Consider the following 25,643-nt stretch of genomic DNA (forward strand, 5'->3'; position numbering starts at 1 on the left):
TTTAGAAAAGCGTTTCATTTGTAAACATTTCTAGAAACACATTTGCAGTTTGACATGATGGGGTGTTGTGTGCAGACCGGTGACACAACATCTCAATTGAATAAACGTCGTATTCAGGCGGTAACACAGCAAAATGTGGAACAAGTCAAGGGGGGTGAATACTCTCTGAAGGCACTGTACACGGCGTCATACCCTGGGTTGTTCTGAACGGCCACGGAACACGCACCTCAATGCGCTCGCGACTCCTTCCTATGCGCTTCAAAACCACGGTCTGTTTCTCTGAATTGCTTTGTGCAAAAGCCTAAACACTGTAGGATCCTATTTTATAACCTAGTTAGTCATTTTGGCAATAGAACAAGCGTTCAAATAATGCCCAGCTGACCCAGATTGCAATATAAAATGGGCCCCTTTTGGATTGTGTTAACAGGATTGCAGGGTTGTGCTCCAATCAAAACAACTACAAGTGTGTCAGGTGAACTGTTCTTCAACTTTGGTATGAATCATTTCCCCATAATCTCCAAACTGTTCCCTTTCAATTGCTACGATGATTATGCATTTCATATTTATTTTGTAAAAAACCTTTCAATTTAGTCCTACCCATATAGGCCAATTCCCATGAGTGTAAAGGGTTCATTTAAGGTTTGGGTTAGGCATTAGGGTTAGCAGTGTGGTTAAGGTTAGGGTTAAAATCAGATTTTATGACTGTGGATGTGCCAGCTATTGACAACTCTGCAGAGGTGCCTCCAGGGCAAGATTCATGACAATAAATGCCAACCTGCTCTATAGTAATAGCAGAGAGAGAGAGAGTGAGATAGTAGAGAGTAGAGAGAAGAGAGAAGAGAGCGGGGGAGGTGAGGGAGACCGAGAATGTGCTGGCGCGTAGAGAGCCTGGGGATTTTAACAATAATTCCCTTCCAAAATTAGTCTCATTTTTCACAAACTTTTCTATAATGGATTAATCTGCTGAGCGGAGATGGGGTTGCTGCTTTGCCAGTCCTGAGGGAGGCCAGATGAGAGCAGGCGAGAGATGGATCATGTCTGCTCTGCTCCAGCCTGCTCTGCTCCGCAAGGTAGGTAAACACTGGCTTAGAGACAGAATAGATGGATGAGGGGGCTCGTCTTGTACAGTTGGACACATTTCTATCTAATTCCTTCTACGTGGTACAGGGGTAAAGGCCCATCTCTGACAGAATGTGTTGTGCTCTACACGGACACTTCCCTGAGAGAGGATACTGCTGGTTGCCTCTCAGGGATCAACAAAGTTAAGTGAATCGATATGGATTAAGGTCCATTCAAGGGGCTAGAGAGTCACCTCACCTGTGAGAGAAGCAGTTCTTGGAGAGATTCAGGTAAGCGAGATCAACACAACATCCCCTCAACAGAGCGCCGAATAACTGTTATGGATAGAAACCAGTTAGTTAGCAGGATTAAATCACATATTATGTCAACACGACAACAAATACATACGAAGATCAATCATGTCAATAAGCTCGGCAGTTTCACGATCGCTTCGCTAACACCGTCAGGAAGTCATTTTTGCAAAAATGCTAATGCGCCAAGGAAGTGACATTCTAACAAAGTCAACCAGACTCTCTACAGGGGAGATTATACGGAGAAAACAAGATACGAACACAACAACAATCGTCAAAAAACAAAATCCCGGAAAAAAAGTGGCCTCCTTTCATCCCAAAGACACATCAGAGGAAGAGGAATGAGTTGAGAACGAGCAATGGCAGACCAGAAGCTTCCTGTCTCAGAACACACTGTAATATTCTATACTAACATTAATGCTCAACATAAAAGGCATAATATTCCTTGCTATTGTGGCAGAATGTTCCTTCCCAAGTTATACAGATTAAATGTCATGTTTATACGTTTGTAGAATCCCAGAACTGTTATACAGTGTGTCCCGATTAGGGTGTCCACACTTCCACTTTAATGATTATAAAGTCCACTTCAATAAGTATGTCAGTTAAGACCATCCTGACCCTTGACCAGACAAAGCGTGTATCACTTTTAATTGTATGGTCAAAGTATGAAGCACTCTAGAATGGAGACACTACTAACCGAGTCCACAGTGCAGTCGGTCCCAGAGAGGTCCAAATGAACCAGACAGTTTGGCTGGGCTAGGAACAGGTACATGTTCTGCAGAGAGATAGACGGTGAGAGAGAGCCTTTAAAGAGAGTAGTGCGTGCGTGTGCGCGCGTGCGTGTGTGTGTGCGCGTGTCTGGCTGTGTGTGCGTGGGTTACAAGCGCGCAACGATGCGTGCGTGCGTGTGTGTGCGCGTGTGTCTGGCTGTGTGTGCGTGTGTTACATGCGAGCAACGATGCGTGCGCGTGCGTGTGTGTGTGTGCGCGTGTGTCTGGCTGTGTGTGCGTGTGTTACAAGCGAGCAACGATGCGTGTGCGTGCGTGCGTGTGTGTGCGCATGTGTCTGGCTGTGTGTGCGTGTGTTACATGCGAGCAACGATGCGTGCGCGTGCGTGTGTGTGCATGTGTGTCTGGCTGTGTGTGCGTTTGTTACAAGCGAGCAACGATGCGTGCGCGTGCGTGCGTGTGTGTGTGTGCGCGTGTCTGGCTGTGTGTGCGTGGGTTACAAGCGAGCAACGATGCGTGCGCGTGCGTGTACATGTGGCGTGTTGATGTGCCGGTCTCACCGTGGCGTCCTCCCCAGACAGAATCCCAGGGTTTTTGCTCAGGTCCAGGTGAAGGAGAGAGTTGGAGTAGTCATCACTGGAGCAGAGGGCCTGGGAGAGAGACATCACTCCTAAGATAGAGGAAGGGACAGGGAATGAATGAATAAAGAAATATGCATCAGTAGAAATAGTCTGTTGACGTGGGGAAGTCAAGGACCTGCAGAGGAGGAGGGAAAGCGTTTCAGAGCACCCTTATTAACTGGCCAACTATCATAGCTAACTACTAATCCCATAAAACGCTCAATCTGAAACCAAAAAGACAAATATTGGTCCGTTATATTAGAGCAGCCCATTCAAATCTCTTTCAAATCTCTTCACTGCAGAGATTTTGAGAGAGAAAATAGTAACAAGAGCATGCTCAGTGAGCAGTGAACTCAATAAAGCCCACAAAACGGCAGACGTGCAGGGCCAGACCTTGTACTCTCATGTTTACTTTAAGGCCTGCAACAAAAGGTTACAATTAGAGCGATGAGGCAAAGACTGTGGAATAGCTAGCCCTGTGCTCTACCCTAGCACAGTAGATCAATCTCATCCCTAATTCGCCCAGATGAAAGAGGAAATTATCACACAGCAGACAGCAGAGCAGACAACAGACAGGCATGTGGCGCATACTCTGAGAGGGAGCAGGTAGGCCATCCTCTGCCCATCCATGTGAATCCACACATTCACATATTATCTTATCTTGTCTTTTTGATGAGTCATCTGTAAATCTATCAATCTATAAATAGACTTCACATCATAAATGTGCTCTTGACAAATATAAGAGAACATAAACCTTAGGACCCTGTATGACCAAGAATAAAATTCTCTTGAATTACCCCAGGCCCTATAGACGGATTAGCTGAGAACGTCAGGAAAACAATGCTTCACGCTTCAATGGGGCAGAAGGTTATGTGTTGTGATTCTGGATGGTCATATATATGGTCATATAACAATGACAAGAAACTGCAATGTGGGGAATAGTGAGTGGCTCGTTTCAGTTAGTTTTACCTTGTTCTGGCTGCCATGTCTTGTTTTGAGGTGTTTCGACTGATACCATGTCTATGCTAATATGGCAAAAATCTGCTAGCTAGCTAACCGACAACTGAAACGATGCTCATTGTGCAACTTTATGTTTTCAATAAACATTGGAGACTAAATATAGTTTACACGTTGTCAACAATCTAAGACAACCCCATCTGTTTTGCCCTATAGTTGAGCACGTGTCGGTTTTGTTGCCAAACAACCAACTGATCTATATGAGTTCACGGAGGAGAGCTGACCACCACAGGGGGGCGCTGTGGCCCAGGGGACAGATGGAGGACAGAGGGATGAACACACCCTTGGAGGAGAGGGACGTCTTAGAGAGGTTGAGCAGACGAAGGCCTTTGTTGAGACGACACACCAGCTGGATGAGGTTGGACACTCCTGGGATAAAATAAACACAATGAAACAGAATGAAACACACGCACACACACACACACACACACACACACACACACTGCTCACACACACACACACTGCTAACACTCACGTCCACAAACAAACAGTCACACACATGAACATGCAAAGATCAGAGTAAGCGCGCACAATCACCCACCCTTGACCTCCCCCGCACATGATCAGCAGAATGAACACATACACACAGGTATAATCTACGCAGACGACAAAGCGAATCTAGTACGTCTATAGGCACACAGGCACAAACACACAGTGATGTGAGTGGAAGTGACAGGTGAAAGAGACAGATTCTTACTGTACTAACGAGAGTTCCTGGCATGCATACAACCCTGACACACACACACACATGAATAGAGGGCACGCGCGCAAACACACACATCTGTCAAATCAAATCCAATTGTATTTGTCACACGCGCCGAATACAACAGGTGTGGACCTTGCAGTGAAATTCTTACTTACAAGCCCTTAACCAACAATGCAGTTTTAAGGAAATCCCCCCCCCCCAAAAAGTAAGAGATAAGAATAACAGTCATAAGAGACGGTAGCAGCAACAGACAGTATGTACAAAACAAGCTACGAACAACGCAACAAAAAACAACAACAAAATGGCATGGTTGGTTAAGAGCCGATAAGATGGCAGCCCTCCCCTCTGGCGCCATCAGCCCTCCCCTCTGGCGCCATCAGCCCTCCCCTCTGGCGCCATCAGCCCTCCCCTCTGGCGCCATCAGCCCTCCCCTCTGGCGCCATCAGCCCTCCCCTCTGGCGCCATCAGCCCTCCCCTCTGGCGCCATCAGCCCTCCCCTCTGGCGCCATCAGCCCTCTCCTCTGGCGCCATCAGCCCTCCCCTCTGGCGCCATCAGCCCTCCCCTCTGGCGCCATCAGCCCTCCCCTCTGGCGCCATCAGCCCTCCAAGCAAACAGCAAACACTGAGAAAGATGCACCCAGACTGGTATTCAAACACATGACTGATGCACCAAAAGAGCGAGAGACGTGCCACTGAGGGGCCAGTACCTTGGTTGTCCAAGGTGTTGTGGGCCAGGTTGAGAGAGTGGATTGCAGAGGCAGGATTCTCTGACAGAGCCGTCGCCATTTTCTGAGGGAAGTCTCTAAAATAGCAAATGTAGAGAGAAGGATTAAAGATGGTTTTGATGATTCCAGTGATCCATTATGCATCGGTGTATATCTGAGTCATGGAAGATAAAAAGCTCAACTCAGCACTGAAGTCGGGGCGGTGAAGACAAGCATTCAAAACAGATAAAAAGAGAGGAGATGAAAGGGAGAGAAGTGGCAGAAACAGGAGGAGGGGAGGAGTGGAGGAGACTCACGATTTGAGGCCAACGTTCTCCAGAGTGAGTTCCTCCAGACTGCTGGACTTACTGATGGTGTGAAGGACCTGCTCCACCACCTCTGACCCCTGGGGACAACAAACAGAGACATTGCTACATAACTGGACAAGCTCCTTGTGGATAAAACACAGTTTTAACCAACTCAAAAATATATAAAACCTTCTAGTCCAGTCTAAACACAAATGGATGTTCTCAGACAGACAGACAGACAGACAGACAGACAGACAGACAGACAGACAGACAGACAGACAGACAGACAGACAGACAGACAGACAGACAGACAGACTTATGAAACATAACCAGATGACACAGGCAATCAGTAATGTGCAATGGATAGTTACAATGCGCATGTCTGTGCAGTAGAGCTTGGTGAACCAAGTGTTGTACGCCATGGAAGCCACCATCACCGCCAGGTCCCTGAAATTGACACACACAATTTCAGGCTTAGATTTATACAACAGAGTGGTATCAACTGGAAATACTCATCAAAAACTCATTATACTCCCACAGCCAACCCCCCCCCAAAAAAAAAAAATAATGTTTTTCTCCAGCAAAACAAATGAATCAGAGAGAGCCATATGGATGGCTTCAGAAATGATGTATGATTCTGCAGCACACTCTCCTTGTTGGAGAGAGAGGGCCCGAGGAAGGAGAGAGGGCAGAGAGAAGGATCAATTTGGCTGACTGAGAGAGGCCAGGTCAGTGGATTACTCAGTGTGAGGTGCAACAGAGCTATGTTTCGATCCTGGCCAACGGCCTAAAACCGTTTTATCCTGCCCAACACACAATTTGTCTAGTGGAGGGGAGGGAGAGAGGGAGGGAGGGAGGGAGAAAGGAAGAGAGGCAGAGAGCGAGAGAGAGAGAGAGAGAGAGAGAGCGAAAGAGAGGGAGAGAGAGGCAGAGAGAGAGATGAGGCAACAGACAGAGAGACCAACAGAGAGGGAGAGAGCACTCTTAAAGGGGAACGCCCTCCCTCCATTACAGCGAATCATTAGCGCCCAGTCCAGTGTAGCATGGCTGAGGGCTGTGTTCTCATTTCTCATGCCATTGTGGAAGGGACTTCACTCTGGCTGGCTAAAGGGTGTGTGTGTGTGTGTGTGTGTGTGTGTGTGTGTGTGTGTGTGTGTGTGTGTGTGTGTGTGTGTGTGTGATGGTGTGCGTGCGTGCGTACGTGTGCATGCATGTGTACAGTATGAGTGTGTACACTCCACAACCTCTCCCAGTGTTCCCCACCAGCCAACAGCAGCTCCCTCATACACCAAACTACTGGCACGATTTTCCTGAATCAACATTAAAAGTGTGAGCTGCACTTCCAGCTCATGTGTAGAAGAGAACTGTTTACTACCACTATTGGTCCCCTTGGGGCCTGTAGGGCACGAGAGCATGACAGTCTGCCAGCTATACTCCAGAGAGAGACACACACACACAGATACACAAGCATGTATGCTGTCACACACACACACACACACACACACACACACACACACACACACACACACACACACACACACACACACACACACACACACACACACACACACACACACACACACACACACACACACACACAGGAACCAGGTTTAGCTGCTGCAGAGTGCCCAGTGTGAGAGCGACGTCTGATCCAGCTACTGCTGCAGGGCCACACAGGCAGCAGAGAGAGAGAAATGTATCCACTTTCATAGCACAAAGAATGACATGAAATAGAAGAGGACAACAGTCAGCAGGAAAAGCATGGCCGTGTCGGAGGCTGTAACTGTAGAAGGAAGAAATCAGAAAGGATTTGGGGGGGGGGCGTAGAACAGCAGTATTCTGAAGCATCATTTTTGCATACAGAACAGGTGGTGTACCTGCTGTCCAGGTGGCTGAAGTCCAGCAGGTTGAACTCCCTGTTGTCCTGAGAGTGATAGATAGTGTCCACATCCTAAGAGAGACGGGAAATTGGGAGGGTGGGAGGGAGGGGAGAGAGAGGGAGGGGAGAGTGAGCGATAGAATAGATTCAGGTTACAAATATGACGGTATCAACTCCATTGATTGAGCACTACAGTTGGTTGATGTAATGCATGTGGTTTTCTTACCCACTGCACTTCCTCCTTACAGCCGATGCCGTTATAATCGCACAGAGCTGCGTAGGTCTCAGAGAAACCGCCTGAGAGCAACAGAAAGAGAGAGAGAGAGAGAGGATGAGGATGAGGAGAGAGGGCAAAAGAAGAAAGAGAAACAGAGCAGGGGGGGGGGTGGAGTTCATATTGAGTTGAGATGAAAGACAAGAGCATGAAAGACCTTGAGCAAGAGATATTAAAAATGATCCCTGATCACATACAGTCGTAGAATAGTTGGTTCTAAACACAATAACATATGCTCCGGGTGAATTCAAAATTGTGTCACCGACTCGACAACGAGTGTTGAGTTTTGAGAGGGAGTGAGTAGGCAGTTCACCACAGGTTCTCTGAGTCTCCACAGATGATTCGGAGTCTGGTGAAAACTGGAGGACTCCATCAGAGACGTCCCCCTCTGCTCGGCAGATGGTCGGACTGCGAGAGATGGGAAAGGGAGGCAGAGAAGGAAGAACGAGAAATAAATAGAAAGATATTAACATCTCAGTCGGTGAACAAGCCATATGGATACAGTATGCTGCATACTGCACATGTTGGTGACATGACTTTACTACTACATTAAATACACAGTGTCCTTAATCAAGTTGTGTAGTAAACCCAATACTACTACTACCCTGCTTAAATCTCTGAACCTGTCTGACTTCACCTCTGACCCTAATCCTTACTTTAGCTCAATAGCCCTAACTACTCTTTACTTTAACCTTCTGTAGTGCCTTTAACGGCATTCTCTCTGTATCCTGTTAAATGATCCGATGGAAAACAGATATTTTGGTATATTATGTACTGTAGATGAGTCTCAATGGTCAATACCCAGTGCAGAGTCAATCCTGATGATGTTAGAGTCTGCAGCCAGGCTCTCTCCCTTCTTACAGACTACATAGCACGGTTCGTAGCAGTAGCTGATTCTACAAGCGAGACTTACGCATACATGGAGTTATTGAATATTCGTGAGAGGGCAAAGTTGATATGGTTCATCATGTGATCAAGGTGGTCTTGTGACTGCAGTCTCAAGGAGTGGGTCGATTTGTCTGTGTCTATGACAACCTGAAAGGTGTGAGTTGACATCACTGAGATTAAACAGGGCTAAATGGAAATGATCATTTCAGAGAGTTGCTTCTCCGTTGACAAAAATCGACAAAGCTAAAAACAAATTTTGCCCGATAAACACTGAGAAAACGAGGCAGATGGTTGTGGTTGTGGGAATAAAACAGTCTCTCACCTGATGATCTGGATAAGTGTTCATTGCTCGAATTTCCAGGAAGTTGAAAGTAACCTCCACCTGAAATGATGTTGATATTGTGCATTGTAATTGATATGACCAAGTTATCCCTTTACTAAAAAAGGATGATAATAATCTTCAGAATCATCCTCATACTCATCATCATCAAAAACAACACTATTAGTCTATTCAAAATAATAATAATTCTCGTGAAATACCTTGGCGGGGACTTTGACAGCAAATAGGTACATTCGCCATGTTGCCAGAACCTAAAAAGTGAAAAGATGAATTTTGCTGTCAGAGAGAAGGAAATACCAATATAGGGGACCAACCACCATATCTGTTTACTCAAATATCACATGACTCAGTCTTGAATAGATGTTACTTCCAAGCATTTTTGAGACATTGTGATGCTGACATTTCGTTACTTAAGGTAGTTATTTCCAATCGATTCCAGTGTCAATGTGTCATAGCTTGAATTGATTTAGGAGTTAGGAGTTGAGGAGACGCAGGGGGAAACAGGGGAAAAAACACACACAAGATCCAGTTTTATCCAGATCAGGGGATTACCATTAAGTGCTTGGCAAGAGGGAAAGTGGACATATATTCAACGTCGAGTCTGCAGAAGTAATTAATCGCATTCATAATTCAAACGTCCTAATTAGCATACTCCGTCCACGCCTTTATTACACACACCCTGCATCCCTCCATCCTAATTAGCATACTCCGTCCACGCCTTTATTACACACACCCTGCATCCCTCCATCCTCGAGTCTATTCTTTGCCCTCGCCTTCCCAAATCTTAACCAAATTCCAGTCGGTTCTCCTTTTCTTTAACACCTCTCCTCTCTCACCCCCTGCCATCCTTCCATTTATTTCTCTATGCAAATTTGTTCTTTATTCCAACAAGCTATCTTTTTAAGCCTCCCATCTCACCATCCACCTCTCTGTGCATTGTACCCTCCCCCCCTCCCTACCCCCGCCGCCCTCTTCTCTCTCTCTCCTCCCCGTCACTCTTGCCTTTCTTATTCGCTTGGAGGTTTCTTTTCTGTTTCTGCTCTGTCACTTTCAATTCCTCAAGGCCTCTCTGTGCTGAATCGTTAATGGCAACCCACCGTGGGGCAGAGAGAGAGAGACAGAGACAGAGAGAAAGAAACAGAGAGGCTAAGGAGAAGGACAGCGAGAGAGGGAGAGATGGAGACAACAGATTTCCCATGAATAAAGTCCTCATATTGGACATCTCTCCACGCTATTCTTAGCTAAGTTAGCACGTCGACAGTGGATCAAGCTGTATCAGATGAGACTGCCAGGAAAGCCTGGCAGCCAGGGAGTTGACCCTGCGGTAAGACAGAGGAAACCTACTTTGAAACAAGGCCTTTTGAGAGCCCCTATTACAGAGATTGTTATTCACATCAGAATGCCCTGACATGTTGGAAAACTCAGTTATATAAACCTTATCAGAGAACAGCAGTGGAGAGAACACTTTTTATGATAGCTGAGAGGCTTGGAGAGAGAGAGAGAGAGAGAGAGAGACAGAGAGAGACAGAGAGAGAGAGAGAGACAGAGAGAGAGAGACAGAGAGAGACAGAGAGAGACAGAGAGAGACAGAGAGAGAGAGAGAGAGAGAGAGAGAGAGAGAGAGAGAGACAGAGAGACAGAGAGAGAGAGAGAGAGAGAGAGAGAGAGAGACAGAGAGAGAGACAGAGAGAGAGAGACAGAGAGAGAGAGAGAGAGACAGAGAGAGAGAGAGAGACAGAGAGAGAGAGAGAGAGACAGAGAGAGAGAGAGAGAGAGAGAGACAGAGAGAGAGAGAGAGAGAGAGAGAGAGAGAGACAGAGAGAGAGAGAGAGACAGAGAGAGAGAGAGAGAGAGAGAGAGAGAGAGAGAGAGAGAGACAGAGACAGAGACAGAGACAGAGACAGACAGAGAGAGACAGAGAGAGAGAGAGAGATGCAAATCTTTTGTCATCAGACACAAAAGATAGGTGCGTAAACACGGGCATCAATAATGTAGGTCTTATGGTGGGCTTTGATTTGTTTGAGTGTGAGGTTGAACACAGCCTGACATGGGGTTTGCATCTTCATCTTCAAATATAATTAATCATCTATTCAGATATTACTATTAACACCAATCAATGGATTTCTGATTTTGGTTAAGAGTATGTTTATTCAAAAATAAGTGCCAATCAAAATCAAGGTTAACATGTTGGATATTGGAATTGAATACGAACATTGGAGAAAGAAATAGATGTAGAATTGTTTGTATTTTTTAAAAATACACTTTTTTTTTATATACACATTTGTATTTTTGACTGGTGGCTGGTACTGTAATACTCCCACTTGTTTAGTACATTCAAGGTACTGTGTGCCGAACTGTAAACGTAGTTTAGAATCAGAGACAGGTGTCTGAGCCTGCGGCTATGGAACCATGACCAGTTCACCAGACATGCTACCTTGTTCCGAAACCGCTGTTTTTGACCCTCTCTCTCCCACTCCTCCCTCCCTCTCTCTCTCTCTATCTCACCTGCTGTCTCGACCTCTGAATGCTCGGCTATGAAAAGCCAACTGACTTTGAAAAGCCAAGCCAACTTAACTCCTGAGGTGCTGACCTGTTGCACCCTCTATAAACCCCTGTGATTATTATTTAACCCTGCAGGTCATCCACCAATGTTTGAAATGTCTTGAAGAACAATCTGGCCTTGATGGCCATGTACTCTTATAATCTCCACCCGGCACAGCCAGAAGAGGACTGGCCACCCATCAGAGCCTGGATCCTTTCTAGGTTTCTTCCTAGGTTCCTGCCTTTCTAGGGAGTTTTTCCTAGCCACCGTGCTTCTACATGTGCATTGCTTGCTCTTTGGGGTTTTAGGCTGGGTTTCTGTACAAGCACTTTGCGACATCTGCTAATGTAAAAATGACTTTATAAATACACTTGACTGATTGAACTGTCCAATCACAACCTTGAAGAGAGGTTGAAGAGACTGACCTTGAAGAGACTGATTGAACTTTTCCCCACCGTCTGTGAAATCTCATCAGACTCCTCATACATATACAGTAGACGGTTCTCCAAGCTGCTCTGAGATGACCAATCAGAATCCTAATATCTGAGGGGAGATGACTTTGGCCGAGCCGGATCAGACAGTCAATGTGATACCTGGGTGATGAGATAGGGGGACTTTAACCTGGCCGTCTGAGACATACAGGGAGAATCTTAAAGAGGCAGAGGAGTCGAGTCTTAAAGAGAATCTTTAGAGACGGGAGTGTCTGTGATGGGGGCTGCAGAGGTGCCTTTCCAGCCATGATGGCACAGAGTCAAACACTCACAGTTCAAAGAGCCAGGCAGAGCCAGAGTGGGTCTGTGGGGAGGGAGTGTGGGTAGGCAGGCCGGGAGGGAGGGCGGGAGGGGGATGGTTTGGCTTATATTAATCATAAGCTATCAAGCTCTGGGTCTGCACTTCAAACGAGACCTGCAACACTTCACATCACTGCCTCTGGGAGACGAGGCCAACTTAGGCGTACAGGCGCTTTAGCGAATAGAACTAGCAACATGGAGCTCAATTAAATGAAGATGAAATTGATTTCAATATGATTGAAATACAATAGACATGTAGACTATACTGACTGTATTTATCTGTTAATGCATTCATCTCGGTTTTCATTTGAAGCATCTTTGTATCCTCCAATTGCAAAGACATTGGTAACTTTCTATTTGTGGTCCACTTCATTCTGAAGTTATCGGCGGTCACAGAGATTGTGTGTTTATAGCGGGGATCTTCTGTGTAGAAAGAGACGCGAAAGGGCAACTGGTCGCATTTCCAAGTGCGACTTTATTACGAATAAGCCGTATCTCACCCAGAAGCAGTCTTTGTTGTCGCAGGTGATTTTAACCAAGCGCCTTTAAAACACATCTGGGGAACAATTCATTTTAAAGGGGTCCTCATTACATATGTAATTACACTGTACCAAGTATTGTAATTCATTGTAATTATTTATGGTTACACTGTACTAACAAAATGCAACTGGTGGTAACTTCAGTCCGTAATTACAGAGGCGTAACCACGAATGCGTGTTCCAAATCAAATCAAATTTTATTTGTCACATACACATGGTTAGCAGATGCTAATGCGAGTGTAGCGTAATGCTTGTGCTTCTAGTTCCGACAATGCAGTAATAACCAACGAGTAATCTAACCTAACAATTCCACAACAACTACCTTATACACACAAGTGTAAAGGGATGAAGAATATGTACATAAAAATATATGAATGAGTGATGGTACAGAACGGCATAGACAAAATGCAGTATATGGTAACAAGTACAATATATACATATGAGATGGGTAATGTAGTGATACATGTATTACATAAAGATGGCAAGATGCAGTAGATGGTATAGGGTACAGTATATAATGTACATATGAGATGAGTAATGTAGGGTATGTAAACATTATATTAAGTGGCATTGTTTAAAGTGGCTAGTGATACATTTTTACATCAAATGTTCAAGTTTTCCGATAGCATCCAAACGCACCATTTGTCAGCCTGCACAAACCACCGTATAAGTGTTAGCCAATGAAAAACCAAGCACCTCATTGACAGAACTCTGTTATAAAGGGATCTGGAGTCTGATGCCCCGGCCCAGGTCAGGCTTTTGTGACATGGTGAGGTAGGACCCAGGAGCAGAGAAGAGAATCAGGTGAGGAACCAATGCAAAGGAAAAACGTAAACACCTTACTGGTCAAAAGTCAAACCAGTGGACACAAAGTAAAACTTGGGGAAACAACAAACACTATGATTCGATAACTCACTCAGGAGACAAACACACATGGCGACGAAATCAATCAACGAAATCAAGTTTCTACAAAGGCTGACAGAAAATGCATCTCTCTATAAAGAAATCATAATTAGTAACAGAAAGCACCAGGGTCATTACAGTCTCTAGGACGGTCTCTGCCCGGTCTCTGCCCTCTACCCGGTCCCTCGGGTGACAGCTGGAACCATGACAGCTTTTGTTTAAAATACATGAAAGCTACTGAGTGCTATGACAAAAGACAGAGGGTTTGAATCATTTGTATTTATTTATTGTTAAATCATTGAACGGTGCATTTGACGTGGAAAACAACAGTAGCTAAGGAAGGCAGGGAGGAGATTTGTTTTAGTACTGCCCATACAGTGCATTCAGAAAGTATTCAGACCCCTTGACTTTTTTCACATTTTGTCACCTTACAACCTTATTCTAAAATGGATTAAAAAAAAAATTTCTCAACAATCTACACACAATACACCATAATGACAAAGCAAAAACTGTTTTTTAGACATAGACAAATAGAAATATCACATTTACATAAGTATTTCGACCCTTTACTCAGTACTTTGTTGAAGCACCTTTGGCAGCATCGAGTCTCGGGTATGACGCTACAAGCTTTGCACACCTGTATTTGGGGAGTTTCTCCCATTCTTCTCTGCAGATCATCTCAAGTGCTGTCAGGTTAGATGTGGAGCGTCGCTGCACAGCTATTTTCCCATCTCTCCAGAGATGTTCAATCGGGTTCAAGTCCGGGCTCTGGCTGGGCCCCTCAAGGACATTCAGAGACTTGTCACGAAGGCACTCCTGCGTTGTAATGGCTGTGTGCTTAGGGTCATTGTCCTATTGGAAGGTGAACCTTCACCCCAGTCTGAGGTCCTGATCGCTCTGGAGCAGGTTTTCATCTAGATCTCTCAGGCGCCACTACAGATCCAGTTTCGATTCCGGGCTGTGTCGAAGCAGGCCATGACCAAGAAACCCATGAGACGGCGCAAAATTGGCCCAGCATCGTCCGGGTCAGGGGGTGAGTTTGGCTGGCTGGGATGTCCTTGTCCCATCACGCTCTATCGACTCCTTGTGGAAGCCGGGTGCATGCACACTGACTTCAGTTGCCAGCTGTACGATTTCCTCCGACACATTGGTGCGGCTGGCTTCCAGGTTAAGTGGGAAGTGTGTCAAGAAGCTGTGTGGATTGGCAGGATTGCGTTTCAGAGGACGCATGGCTCCCGACCTTTGCCTCTTCTGAGTCCGTACGGGAGTTGCAGCGATGGAACAAGGCTGTAACTACCAATTGGATATCACGAAATTGGGGAGAAAAAAGTGGTAAAAAGTTAAAAAAATTAAAAATAATTAGGATCTCTCTGTACTTTGCTCCTTTAACAGTCGTCGATGGTGGAAGAAGGTGAGGACCAAGGTGCAGCGTGGTATGTGTCCATATTTATTAAAATGAACACGGAAATAACAAAAATACCAAAGAGAAACGACCGAAAACAGTTCTGGCTGATGCAGACACACAACAGAAAACAGAAAACAATCACCCACGAAACACAATAGAAAACAGGCTCCCTAAATATGGTTCTCAATCAGGGACAACGATTGACAGCTGCCTCTGATTGAGAACCATACCAGGCCAAACACAGAAATAGCAAATCATAGAAAAACTAACATAGACAACCCACCTAACTCACGCCCTGACCATACTAAAACAAAGACATAACAACAGTCTTAAGGTCAGAACGTGACAGCTCCGTGAATCTTTTCCTCGATTCTGACTAGTCTCCCAGTCCCTGCCGATGAAAGACATCCCCGCAGCATGATACTGCCACCACCATGCTTCAACGTAGGGATGGAACTGATTTCCTCCAGACGTGACGCTTGGCATTCAGGCCAAATAGCTCAATCTTGGTTTCATCAAAACCAGAGAATTTTGTTTCTCATGGTCTGAGAGACCTTTAGGCGCATTTAAGAAAACTCCAAGTGGGCTGTCATGTGCGTTTTACTGAGGAGTGGCTTCCATCTGGCCACTCTGCCATAAAGGCCAGATTGGTGGAGTGCTGCAGAGACAGTTGTCCTTCTGGGGGAACTCTGGAGCTCTGTCAGAGTGACCATCAGGTTCCTGGTCACCTCCCTGACATAGACACCATATGTGAACTGATTTCCCCCTATCTATCTTCAGAGTTCGTACTGTTAGGTGACCTAAACTGGGACATGCTTAACACCCCGGCCATCCTACAATCTAAGCTAGATGCACTCTCACACAAATTATGAAGGAACCTACCATGTACAACCCTACATCCATAACCATGGGCACCCTCTTAGATATCATCCTGACCAACTTGCCCTCTAAATACACCTCTGCTGATTTCAACCAGGATCTCAGGGATCACTGCCTGAATGCCTGCGGTCAAACGACCACCCCTCATCACTGTCAAACGCTCCCTAAAACACTTCAGCGGGCTGGCCTTTCTAATCGACCTGGCCCGGGTATCCTGGAAGGATATCAACGTCATCCCATCAGTAGAGGATGCCTGGTTGCTCTTTAAAAGTGCTTTCCTCACCATCTTAAATAAGCATGGCCCATTCTAAGAATGTAGAACTAAGAACAGATATAGCCCTTGGTTCACCCCAGACTTGATTGCCTTTGACTAGCACAAAACATCCTGTGTTGTTCTGCATTAGCATCGAATAGCCCCCCACGATATGCAGCTTTTCAGGGAAGTCAGGGACCAATACACTCAGTCAGTTAGGAAAGCTAAGGATAGCTTTTTCAAACAGAAATGTGCATCCTGTAGCACTAATTCCAAAAAGTTTTGGAACACTGTAAAGTTCATGGAGAATAAGAGCACCTCCTCCCAGCTGCCCACTGCACTGAGGATAGGAAACACTGTCACCACCGATAAATCTCTGATAATCGATAATTTCCATCGCTTTCCACCGCTTCTCCTTCAACCAAATCCAGACAGCTGATGTTCTGAAAGAGCTGCAAAATCTGGATCCCTACAAATCAGCTGGGCTAGACAATCTGGACCCTCTCTTTCTAAAATTATCCACCAAAATTGCTGCTGGAGATTCTCTGATCCACCTCTACGTATTCGACACCATTCTGTATACATCTGGCCCTTCTTTGGACACTGTGCTTTGGACACAAACCTCCAAACAAGCTTCAATTCAATACAACACTCCTTCCGTGGCCTCCAAATGCTTTTAAATGCTATTAAAACTAAGTGCATGCTCTTCAACCGATTGCTGCCCGCACCCTCCCGCCCGACTAGCAGTACTACTCTAGACGGTTCTGACTTAGAATATGTGGTCATCTACAAATACCTAGGTGTTTGGTTAGACTGTAAACTCTCCTTCCAGACTCACATTAAGCATCTCCAATCCAGAATTAAATCTAGAACCGGCTTCCTATTTCGCAACAAAGCCTCCTTCACTCATACTGCCAAACATTCCCACGTAAAACTGACTATCCTACCGATCCTTGACTTTGGCGATGTCATTTACAAAAATTGCCTCCAACACTCTACTCAGCAAACTGGATGTAGTCTACCACAGTGCCATCCATTTTGTCACCAAAGCCCCATATACTACCCACCACTGTGACCTGTATGCTCTCGTTGGCTGGCCCTCACTACATATTTGTCGGCAAATCCACTGGCTCCAGGTCATCTAAAAGTCTTTGCTAGGTAAAGCTTCATCTTATTTCAGCTCACTGGTCACCATAGCAACACCCACCAGTATCACGGGCTCCAGCAGGTATCCAAAGCCAACACGTGCTCGTCCCCAAAGCCAACACGTTTTTTGGCCGCCTTCCCATCCAGCTCTCTGACTGGAACGAATTGCAAAAATCGCTGAAGTTGGAGTCTTATATCTCCCTCTCTAACTTTAAGCATCAGCTGTCAGAGCAGCTTACCGATCACTGTACCTGTACACAGCCAGTCTGTAAATAGCCCACCCAACTACATCATCCCTATATTGTTACTTATCCTCTTGCTATTTTGCACCCCAGTATCTCTACTTGCACATCATCATCTGCACATCTATCACTCCAGTGTTAATGCTAAACTGTAATTATTTATCCTCTATGGCCTATTTATTGCCTTACCTCCCTACTCTCCTACATTTGCACACACTGTACATAGATCTTCCTATTGTGTTATTGACTGTACGTTTGTTTGTGTAACTCTGTGTTGTTGTTGTTTTTGTTACACTGCTTTGCTTTATCTTGGCCAGGTCGCAGTTCTAAATGAGAACTTGTTCTCAACTGGCCTACCTGGTTAAATAAAGGTGAAATATAAAGGTGACATATAAAGGTGAAATATAAAGGTGAAATATAAAGGTGAAATATAAAGGTGAAATAAAAATAAATAAATAAAAGGAGTAGGATAAGGGTACGACTAAAGGCTATAAGAATTAGTCGTCTAGTGTGTACGGAACAGAGAGTAAAAGGAGCAGATTTCTGGGCGCGGAAGAATAGATTCAAGGAATAATGTACAGACAAGGGTATGGTAGGATGTGAGTACAATGGAGGTAAACCTAGGCATTGAATGACAATGAGATAAGTTTTGTCTCTAGAGGCACCAGTTAAGTCAGGTGAGGCCACCGCATGTGTGGGGGGGTGGAACAAAAGTGCTAGCTAAGGCATATTGAGCAGGGCTGGAGGCTCTACAGTGAAATAAGATAATAATCACTAACCAAAAGAGCAATAGACAAGGCATATTGACATTAGGGAGAGGCATGTGAAGCTGAGTTATCATAGGGTCCAGTCAGTAGCTAGGCGAGCTGGAGCCACGGTGATTCAGACAGCTAGCGGGCCGGGGTAGCAGGCTAGCAGAAGGGCCTCTGGGGACGCCACAATGGAAGAGCCTGTTGAAACCACATTGTACGGTTACGTCGGCAGACCAGTCGTGATGGATCGGCGGGGCTCCGTGTTGGCAGTAAAGGGTCCAGGCCAATTGGCAAAAGAGGTATTGTAGCCCAAGAATTGGCTAATGGACCTCTTCGGCTAACCCGGAGATGAGCCTAGCTCGAGGCTAGCTCCAGGCTAACTGGTGCTTGCTTCGGGACAGAGACGTTAGCCAGGAGTAGCCACTCGGATAGCAGCTAGCTAAATGTGATGATCCGGTGTAAAGGTTCAGAGTTTGCGGTAGGAATCCGGAGATGTGTTAGAGAAAAAGCAGTCCAATATGCTCTGGGTTGATATCGCTCTGTGCAGACTGGCAGGAATTGACTGGGCTGAGGCTGGCTGATGTCCGAGTTAACGGTCATGACCGCTAGCAGTGGCTAACTGACTACTAGCTAGTAGCTAGTTAACTGGCTAGCTTCTGATGGGGGTTCCGGTTCTAAAGTATAAAAAAGATCGGATCCTTAACACATTGGGTGAGGCGGGTTGCAGGAGAGTATGTTCAGTCCGTAGATGGAAATTAAGATTAAAAATATACAAAATATATACAAAATTTATACGACGAAAACTATATATACACGGGACGGGACAAGACAAAACAGACGACCGACTGCTACGCCATCTTGGCGACGCCATTTCAGATCAATTGAATTTACCACAGGTGGACTCCAATCAAGTTGTAGAAACATCTCAAGGATGATAAATGGAAATAGGATGCACCTGAGCTCAATTTAGATTCTCATAGCAAAGGGTCTGAATACTTCTGTAAATAAGGTATTTCATTATTATTTTTTTTTATATATTTGAAAAAATAAAAAATAAACTGTTATTATAAAAATATACAAAATTGGGAAAAGTGGTCTGAATACTTTCCAAATGCACTGAGGGCAGGGCAGGGCAGGGCAGGGCAGGGCAGAGCAGGGCAGGGCAGGGCAGGGAAGGGCAGGGCAGAGCAGGGCAGGGCAGAGCAGGGCAGGGCAGGGCAGGGCAGAGCAGAGCAGGGCAGGGCAGAGCAGAGCAGGGCAGGGCAGGGCAGGGCAGGGCAGGGCAGGGCAGAGCAGAGCAGGGCAGGGCAGGGCAGAGCAGAGCAGGGCAGAGCAGAGCAGGGCAGGGCAGAGCAGGGCAGAGCAGGGCAGGGCAGAGCAGAGCAGGGCAGGGCAGAGCAGGGCAGGGCAGGGCAGAGCAGGGCAGGGCAGGGCAGAGCAGAGCAGGGCAGGGCAGAGCAGGGTAGGGCAGAGCAGGGCAGGGCAGGGCAGGGCAGGGCAGAGCAGAGCAGGGCAGGGAAGGGCAGGGCAGGGCAGAGCAGGGCAGGGCAGGGCAGGGCAGGGCAGAGCAGAGCAGAGCAGAGCAGGGCAGGGCAGGGCAGAGCAGGCCAGGACAGGGCAGGGCAGGGCAGGGCAGGGCAGGGCAGGGCAGGGCAGAGCAGGGCAGAGCAGAGCAGGGCAGAGCAGGGCAGGGCAGAGCAGGGCAGAGCAGGGCAGGGCAGAGCAGAGCAGGGCAGGGCAGGGCAGAGCAGAGCAGAGCAGAGCAGGGCAGGGCAGAGCAGGGCAGGGCAGGGCAGGGCAGGGCAGGGCAGAGCAGGGCAGGGCAGAGCAGAGCAGAGCAGGGCAGGGCAGAGCAGGGTAGGGCAGAGCAGGGCAGGGCAGGGCAGGGCAGGGCAGGGCAGGGCAGAGCAGGGCAGGGCAGGGCAGGGCAGGGCAGGGCAGGGCAGGGCAGGGCAGGGCAGGGCAGAGCAGAGCAGAGCAGAGCAGGGCAGGGAAGGGCAGGGCAGGGCAGGGCAGAGCAGAGCAGAGCAGGGCAGGGCAGGGCAGAGCAGAGCAGGGCAGGGCAGAGCAGGCCAGGACAGGGCAGGGCAGGGCAGAGCAGGGCAGGGCAGAGCAGGGCAGAGCAGGGCAGAGCAGAGCAGGGCAGAGCAGAGCAGGGCAGAGCAGGCCAGGACAGGGCAGGGCAGAGCAGGGCAGAGCAGAGCAGAGCAGGGCAGGGCAGGGCAGAGCAGAGCAGGGCAGAGCAGGGCAGAGCAGAGCAGGGCAGAGCAGGGCAGAGCAGAGCAGGGCAGAGCAGGGCAGGGCAGAGCAGAGCAGGGCAGGACAGAGCAGGGCAGGGCAGGGCAGGACAGAGCAGGGCAGAGCAGAGCAGGGCAGAGCAGGGCAGGGCAGGACAGAGCAGGGCAGGGCAGAGCAGAGCAGAGCAGAGCAGGGCAGGGCAGGACAGAGCAGGGCAGGGCAGGACAGGGCAGGGCAGGGCAGGGCAGGACAGAGCAGGGCAGAGCAGGGCAGGACAGGGCAGGGCAGAGCAGGGCAGGGCAGAGCAGGGCAGGACAGAGCAGGGCAGGACAGAGCAGGGCAGGGCAGGACAGGGCAGGGCAGGGCAGGGCAGGGCAGGGCAGGGCAGAGCAGGGCAGGGCAGGGCAGGGCAGGGCAGGGCAGAGCAGGGCAGGACAGGGCAGGGCAGGGCAGGGCAGGGCAGGGCAGGGCAGGGCAGGGCAGGGCAGAGCAGGGCAGGACAGGACAGAGCAGGGCAGGGCAGGGCAGGGCAGGGCAGGGCAGGGCAGGGCAGGGCAGGGCAGGGCAGGGCAGGGCAGGGCAGGGCAGGACAGGACAGGGCAGAGCAGAGCAGAGCAGGGCATGGCAGAGCAGAGCACGGCATGGCAGTGCAGGCCAGGACAGAGCAGGCCAGGACAGAGTAGGGCAGGGCAGAGCAGAGCAGGGCAGAGCAGGGCAGGGCAGGGCAGAGCAGAGCAGAGCAGAGCAGGGCAGAGCAGGGCAGAGCAGGGCAGGGCAGGGCAGGGCTTGACAATGGGGAAATTACTTTACTAACCATCAATCAACATTTTTAGTTAGCCCTATGGCAAAATTGTGAGATATTCATTCAGTGTTTACCTAATTTTGAGCCTATTGAGCTTGGTTGAATAATGGTTATTTCACCATGTAACTTCGCAAGGGTTTCACGGTTGAAGAACATTCTCACTTTTTGGATGGGATGCATTGGTGCTCTTATTTATTTATCCCAGGAATGTTGGCATCACGTCAAGATCTGCCCATCTACGCAATGCACTCAAAATAACGACGACCTCGAATGTGCCAACAATTTGTGTTGACACTGCAGTAAAATGTTGATTATGCTACACTAAAGCTACCCGTTCAAAAAACATAGTTGACTTAAATAAAGTTACTTCAAAAAAATAAAAAATACTTTGTGAAAATGTATAAATGTCATAGCCTATACATTGCAAGAATCGATCCCTTTGGGGTCATCTGATAACAGAATGGGTCATTTAAACACAAAAACTGTTAGGCAGGTCTGACACCACTACATGGCACCACTTCACCACAACTACATGGCAAAAAAAAAGTCATTCAGGACTGAAAACACTACCTAGATTTGAATTTAGTTCAACTATCACCAAGCTATTGCAAAATGTTGTTAAATTACAAGTTGAACTATATGTAGTTCCCTACTCCAACGAGGTTAGCTAGCTAGTTAACTTACTTAATATCTACAGAATATACGTTCCATGCCTTCACAGCTATCATTACCTAACTAGCTACCTAAAGCTGGCAAATAGCTAGCTAGCTGGGCTTGATGGTCTTAACTTCCCTGAACTTTGTTCTCAGGGTATCTGTACGATAAATGGTATTACACGGAGGGGCCCCCCCAAAGGTGTGTCTTCAGCCCTCTACTGTACTACCTGTTCACCCATGACTGCGTGGCTTTGCAGGGAGTTTTTCCGAGCCACCGTGCTTCGACATCTGCATTGCTTGCTGTTTGGGGTTTAAGGCTGGGTTTCTGTACAGCACTTTGTGACATCAGCTGGTGTAAAAAGGTCTTTATAAATACATTTGATTGATTTATTGATTGATCGTCAAGTTTGCTGACGACACCCCAGTTGTAGGCCTGATAACAAACAACGACAGGTCAGCCTATCGGGAGGAGGTAAGTGAACTGGCATTGTGGTGCCAGGACAACAACCTTGCCCTCAACGTCAGCAAAACAAAGAAATTGATTGTTGACTTCAGGAAGCAGAGGGAACATGCCCCGATCCACATCAATGGGACTGCAGTATAGAAAGTCAGCAGTTTGAAGTTCCTCGGCGTCCACATCGCTGAGAACTTGACCAACAACACCACCACACCTGTCAATAGGGTGCAACTCAATCTCTACTTCCTAAGGCGGCTGAAGCAATTAGGCATGCCACCCCGGGTCCTCTCCAAATACTACCACTGCACCATCGAGAGCCTCCTGACATGTTGAATCACGGCCTGACACAGGAATTGCTCCACCCACAACCACAAGGCCCTCCAGCAGGTAGTGAAGACAGCCCAGTACATCACTGGGACCAAGCTCTCACCTATCCAGGACATCTACTCCAAACATTGCCTGAGGAAGGCCCTCCGCATCATCAAGGACCCCACACACCCCAGCCACGAGCTGTTCACTTCCTTACCATCAGACTCAGAGACAGTTTCTATCTACAAGCCATCAGATTACTGAACACTTGAACTGGACTGACCACCTGCACTGACTCTCCTCACCTTAGCACTCATCCACACACACACACACACACTAATTTACACACACAGGCACACACACACATACATTCACGCTACACACACATCACAACTGCTGCTACCATATGCTTATTATGATTGCAAAAAATACTTCCGAATTTAAACACTTGCCCCCCAACCACCCCCAACCACCCCTTTCCTAAAACACGTGTAAATATTGGACTATAAAATGTGCTTTCCTGTCTTATACGTGTGCAAAAATGTTTATTCTATTCTACTGAACCCTTTACTTTATGCTCATATTCTTATATTTTATTCTTTCTTATTGTTGTTGCAATGTCGAGCAGGAACCTGCAATGAAGTATTTCGTTGGACGGTGTATACCATGTGTGTCCCGTACATACTACTAATGAAACCTGAACTAGTAACGTTGGTTTTTGTGAACCAGCTCTGAGATTTAACTATGCTACAACGAAGTCCTAACGATCAATTTAGACATAAGATGCTTTTGAGAAACCGGGCCCTGGCCGCTCTAATCTAGGATCCCGTCTCTCTGGCTCTGCCAAAGACAGTTTTGAAAAACGGGTGTGTGTGCCTGCATTCACACAAAATCCCCAGTGTCTCTTGGGAATTTTGTGTGTATCCGCACCAGTGTGTGTGCGTGTATGTGTGTGCACGTCCCCTTGAGTATGTGTGTGCGCACGAGTGCGAGCAGCCACCCAAACACACGCACTTGTGCGCACACACATACTCACGGAGACGTGCACACATACACACACGCATGCGCACACACACTGGTGCGCAAACACACAAAATCCCCAAGAGACACTGGGGACAGTCTGCTTTCACCCAGGTGAACCCAGCATCAAAAGGACACAACCTTTCCATCTTCCCTGGCAGACAGTCTGGCAGAGAGTACGGGCACGTTTGAAAGCACAGCTGCCCCAGGTCCTGCTCTATAAGCAGCCTTTAAAAAGAGACGGAGAGAAAGAGGGAGAGCTGGATAGAGAGAGATAGTTTAGAGGGAGGAGGCAAATGAGGGAGAAAATGCTGGCTTAAAAACACATCTTGTAGCAGATTTTGCTCACATAAAAGTCTGCACAACCCTAACTCAAAGAGACTTACAACTGAGCCCTGTGGAACATTAAAGGGATCTGGGAGAGGGGAGGGAGAGAGTGGGGCGAGAGGGGGGGGTACGGAGACTAATACATCCCTGTTTATAGACAGAGCAATATCCCTGTAGTAAAGACATCTATCATCAGATCAACAGATCAATCATACCACCATTAGATGCCTGCCATTTACAGACATCCAACCATTACGGCATTCCCCAACAGGTACTCTGTTCTAGTTTCAACTGTTCTGCCTTATTATTATTCGACCATGCTGGTCATTTATGAACATTTGAACATCTTGGCCATGTTCTGTTATAATCTCCACCCGGCACAGCCAGAAGAGGACTGGCCACCCCACATATGCTCTCTCTAATTCTCTCTTTCTTTCTCTCTCTTGGAGGACCTGAGCCCTAGGACCATGCCTCAGGACTACCTGACATGATGACCCCTTGCTGTCCCCAGTCCACCTGACCGTGCTGCTGCTCCAGTTTCAACTGTTCTGCCTTATTATTATTCGACCATGCTGGTCATTTATGAACATTTGAACATCTTGGCCATGTTCTGTTATAATCTCCACCCGGCACAGCCAGAAGAGGACTGGCCACCCCACATAGCCTGGTTCCTCTCTAGGTTTCTTCCTAGGTTTTGGCCTTTCTAGGGAGTTTTTCCTAGCCACTGTGCTTCTACACCTGCATTGCTTGCTGTTTGGGGTTTTAGGCTGGGTTTCTGTACAGTACTTTGAGATATCAGCTGATGTACGAAGGGCTATATAAATAAATTGGATTTGATTTGATTCTATACAACGAGGATGTGCATGTGTCTCTTTAGCTGACTACCAGAACTCACATGACAAAAAGCCATCTTGGTTCAATTCAAGCATTTTCAGTCTTCATTATGTGGTGCTAATACAAATCCGAGTGAGATACTCTGTTGTGTTTAAGATAAACAGCTCTCCTTCTCTCCTGCCATTGAATGTCACTACAAGTAGCCTACTCTGTTGACAGATCCCTCCTTGTACCTTGTAGTTACAGGAGACTAACAGAGAATGTGGAGATCTAAGTGGAGAAAAGGTTTGAGACAACCGACTGTGTTTGGAGTGTCACACTGTAGCGATCACATCCCAGTAATAGGGCCGTTATTAGTGAGGAGAGAGGGAGCTGGGAACCAATGACGGGCGAAATCGAGCAAGGGATCGAGATAAATAATGGACGAGGGTAGAAAAGGCAGCAATTGGGTCATCAAAACACATCAGATTTCTTCCTTCCTTTCCCCCTCTCCTCCGTTGCTCTGAGCTCTCATCACCCCTTTCCCTGGTGCCCCCCTCGACTCGCACTACCCCTCCTTCTCCTCTGCCCCTCCCTCCTTCACTCCTCTCAGTCTTTGAAGATGTTTTGTTTTTGGAGTTGGCGCTAATCTTCAAATGAGTGCTCCGAAACGCATGCCCTCTGTGTGTGTCCCAGTTTGTGTGTGCAATGACAGGGTGTGTTTATGCGGTCGTT

The 25,643-nt window shown here is 47.3% G+C and overlaps 1 protein-coding gene across 5 annotated transcripts in view; it reads right to left on the reverse strand.

The window, feature by feature from the left end:
- LOC109871930 (capping protein, Arp2/3 and myosin-I linker protein 3) overlaps positions 1-25,643 on the reverse strand; it is a 47,861-nt gene that overhangs the window by 13,960 nt on the left and 8,258 nt on the right. For all 5 annotated transcript variants that reach the window (XM_031806585.1, XM_031806584.1, XM_031806588.1 and 2 more), the window contains exons 3-15: positions 9,035-9,085; positions 8,817-8,876; positions 8,520-8,641; positions 7,920-8,014; positions 7,559-7,629; positions 7,331-7,404; positions 5,825-5,900; positions 5,463-5,551; positions 5,149-5,243; positions 4,018-4,104; positions 2,659-2,768; positions 2,068-2,145; positions 1,318-1,394 (exon numbers count right to left, since the gene is read on the reverse strand). In XM_031806585.1, the coding sequence (XP_031662445.1) occupies positions 1,318-1,394; positions 2,068-2,145; positions 2,659-2,768; positions 4,018-4,104; positions 5,149-5,243; positions 5,463-5,551; positions 5,825-5,900; positions 7,331-7,404; positions 7,559-7,629; positions 7,920-8,014; positions 8,520-8,641; positions 8,817-8,876; positions 9,035-9,085 (1,085 nt within the window). The remainder of the gene's footprint in view (positions 1-1,317; positions 1,395-2,067; positions 2,146-2,658; positions 2,769-4,017; positions 4,105-5,148; positions 5,244-5,462; positions 5,552-5,824; positions 5,901-7,330; positions 7,405-7,558; positions 7,630-7,919; positions 8,015-8,519; positions 8,642-8,816; positions 8,877-9,034; positions 9,086-25,643) is intronic.

The sequence above is a fragment of the Oncorhynchus kisutch genome, linkage group LG27 (assembly GCF_002021735.2).
Source record: "Oncorhynchus kisutch isolate 150728-3 linkage group LG27, Okis_V2, whole genome shotgun sequence".
Classification (NCBI taxonomy): domain Eukaryota; kingdom Metazoa; phylum Chordata; class Actinopteri; order Salmoniformes; family Salmonidae; genus Oncorhynchus; species Oncorhynchus kisutch.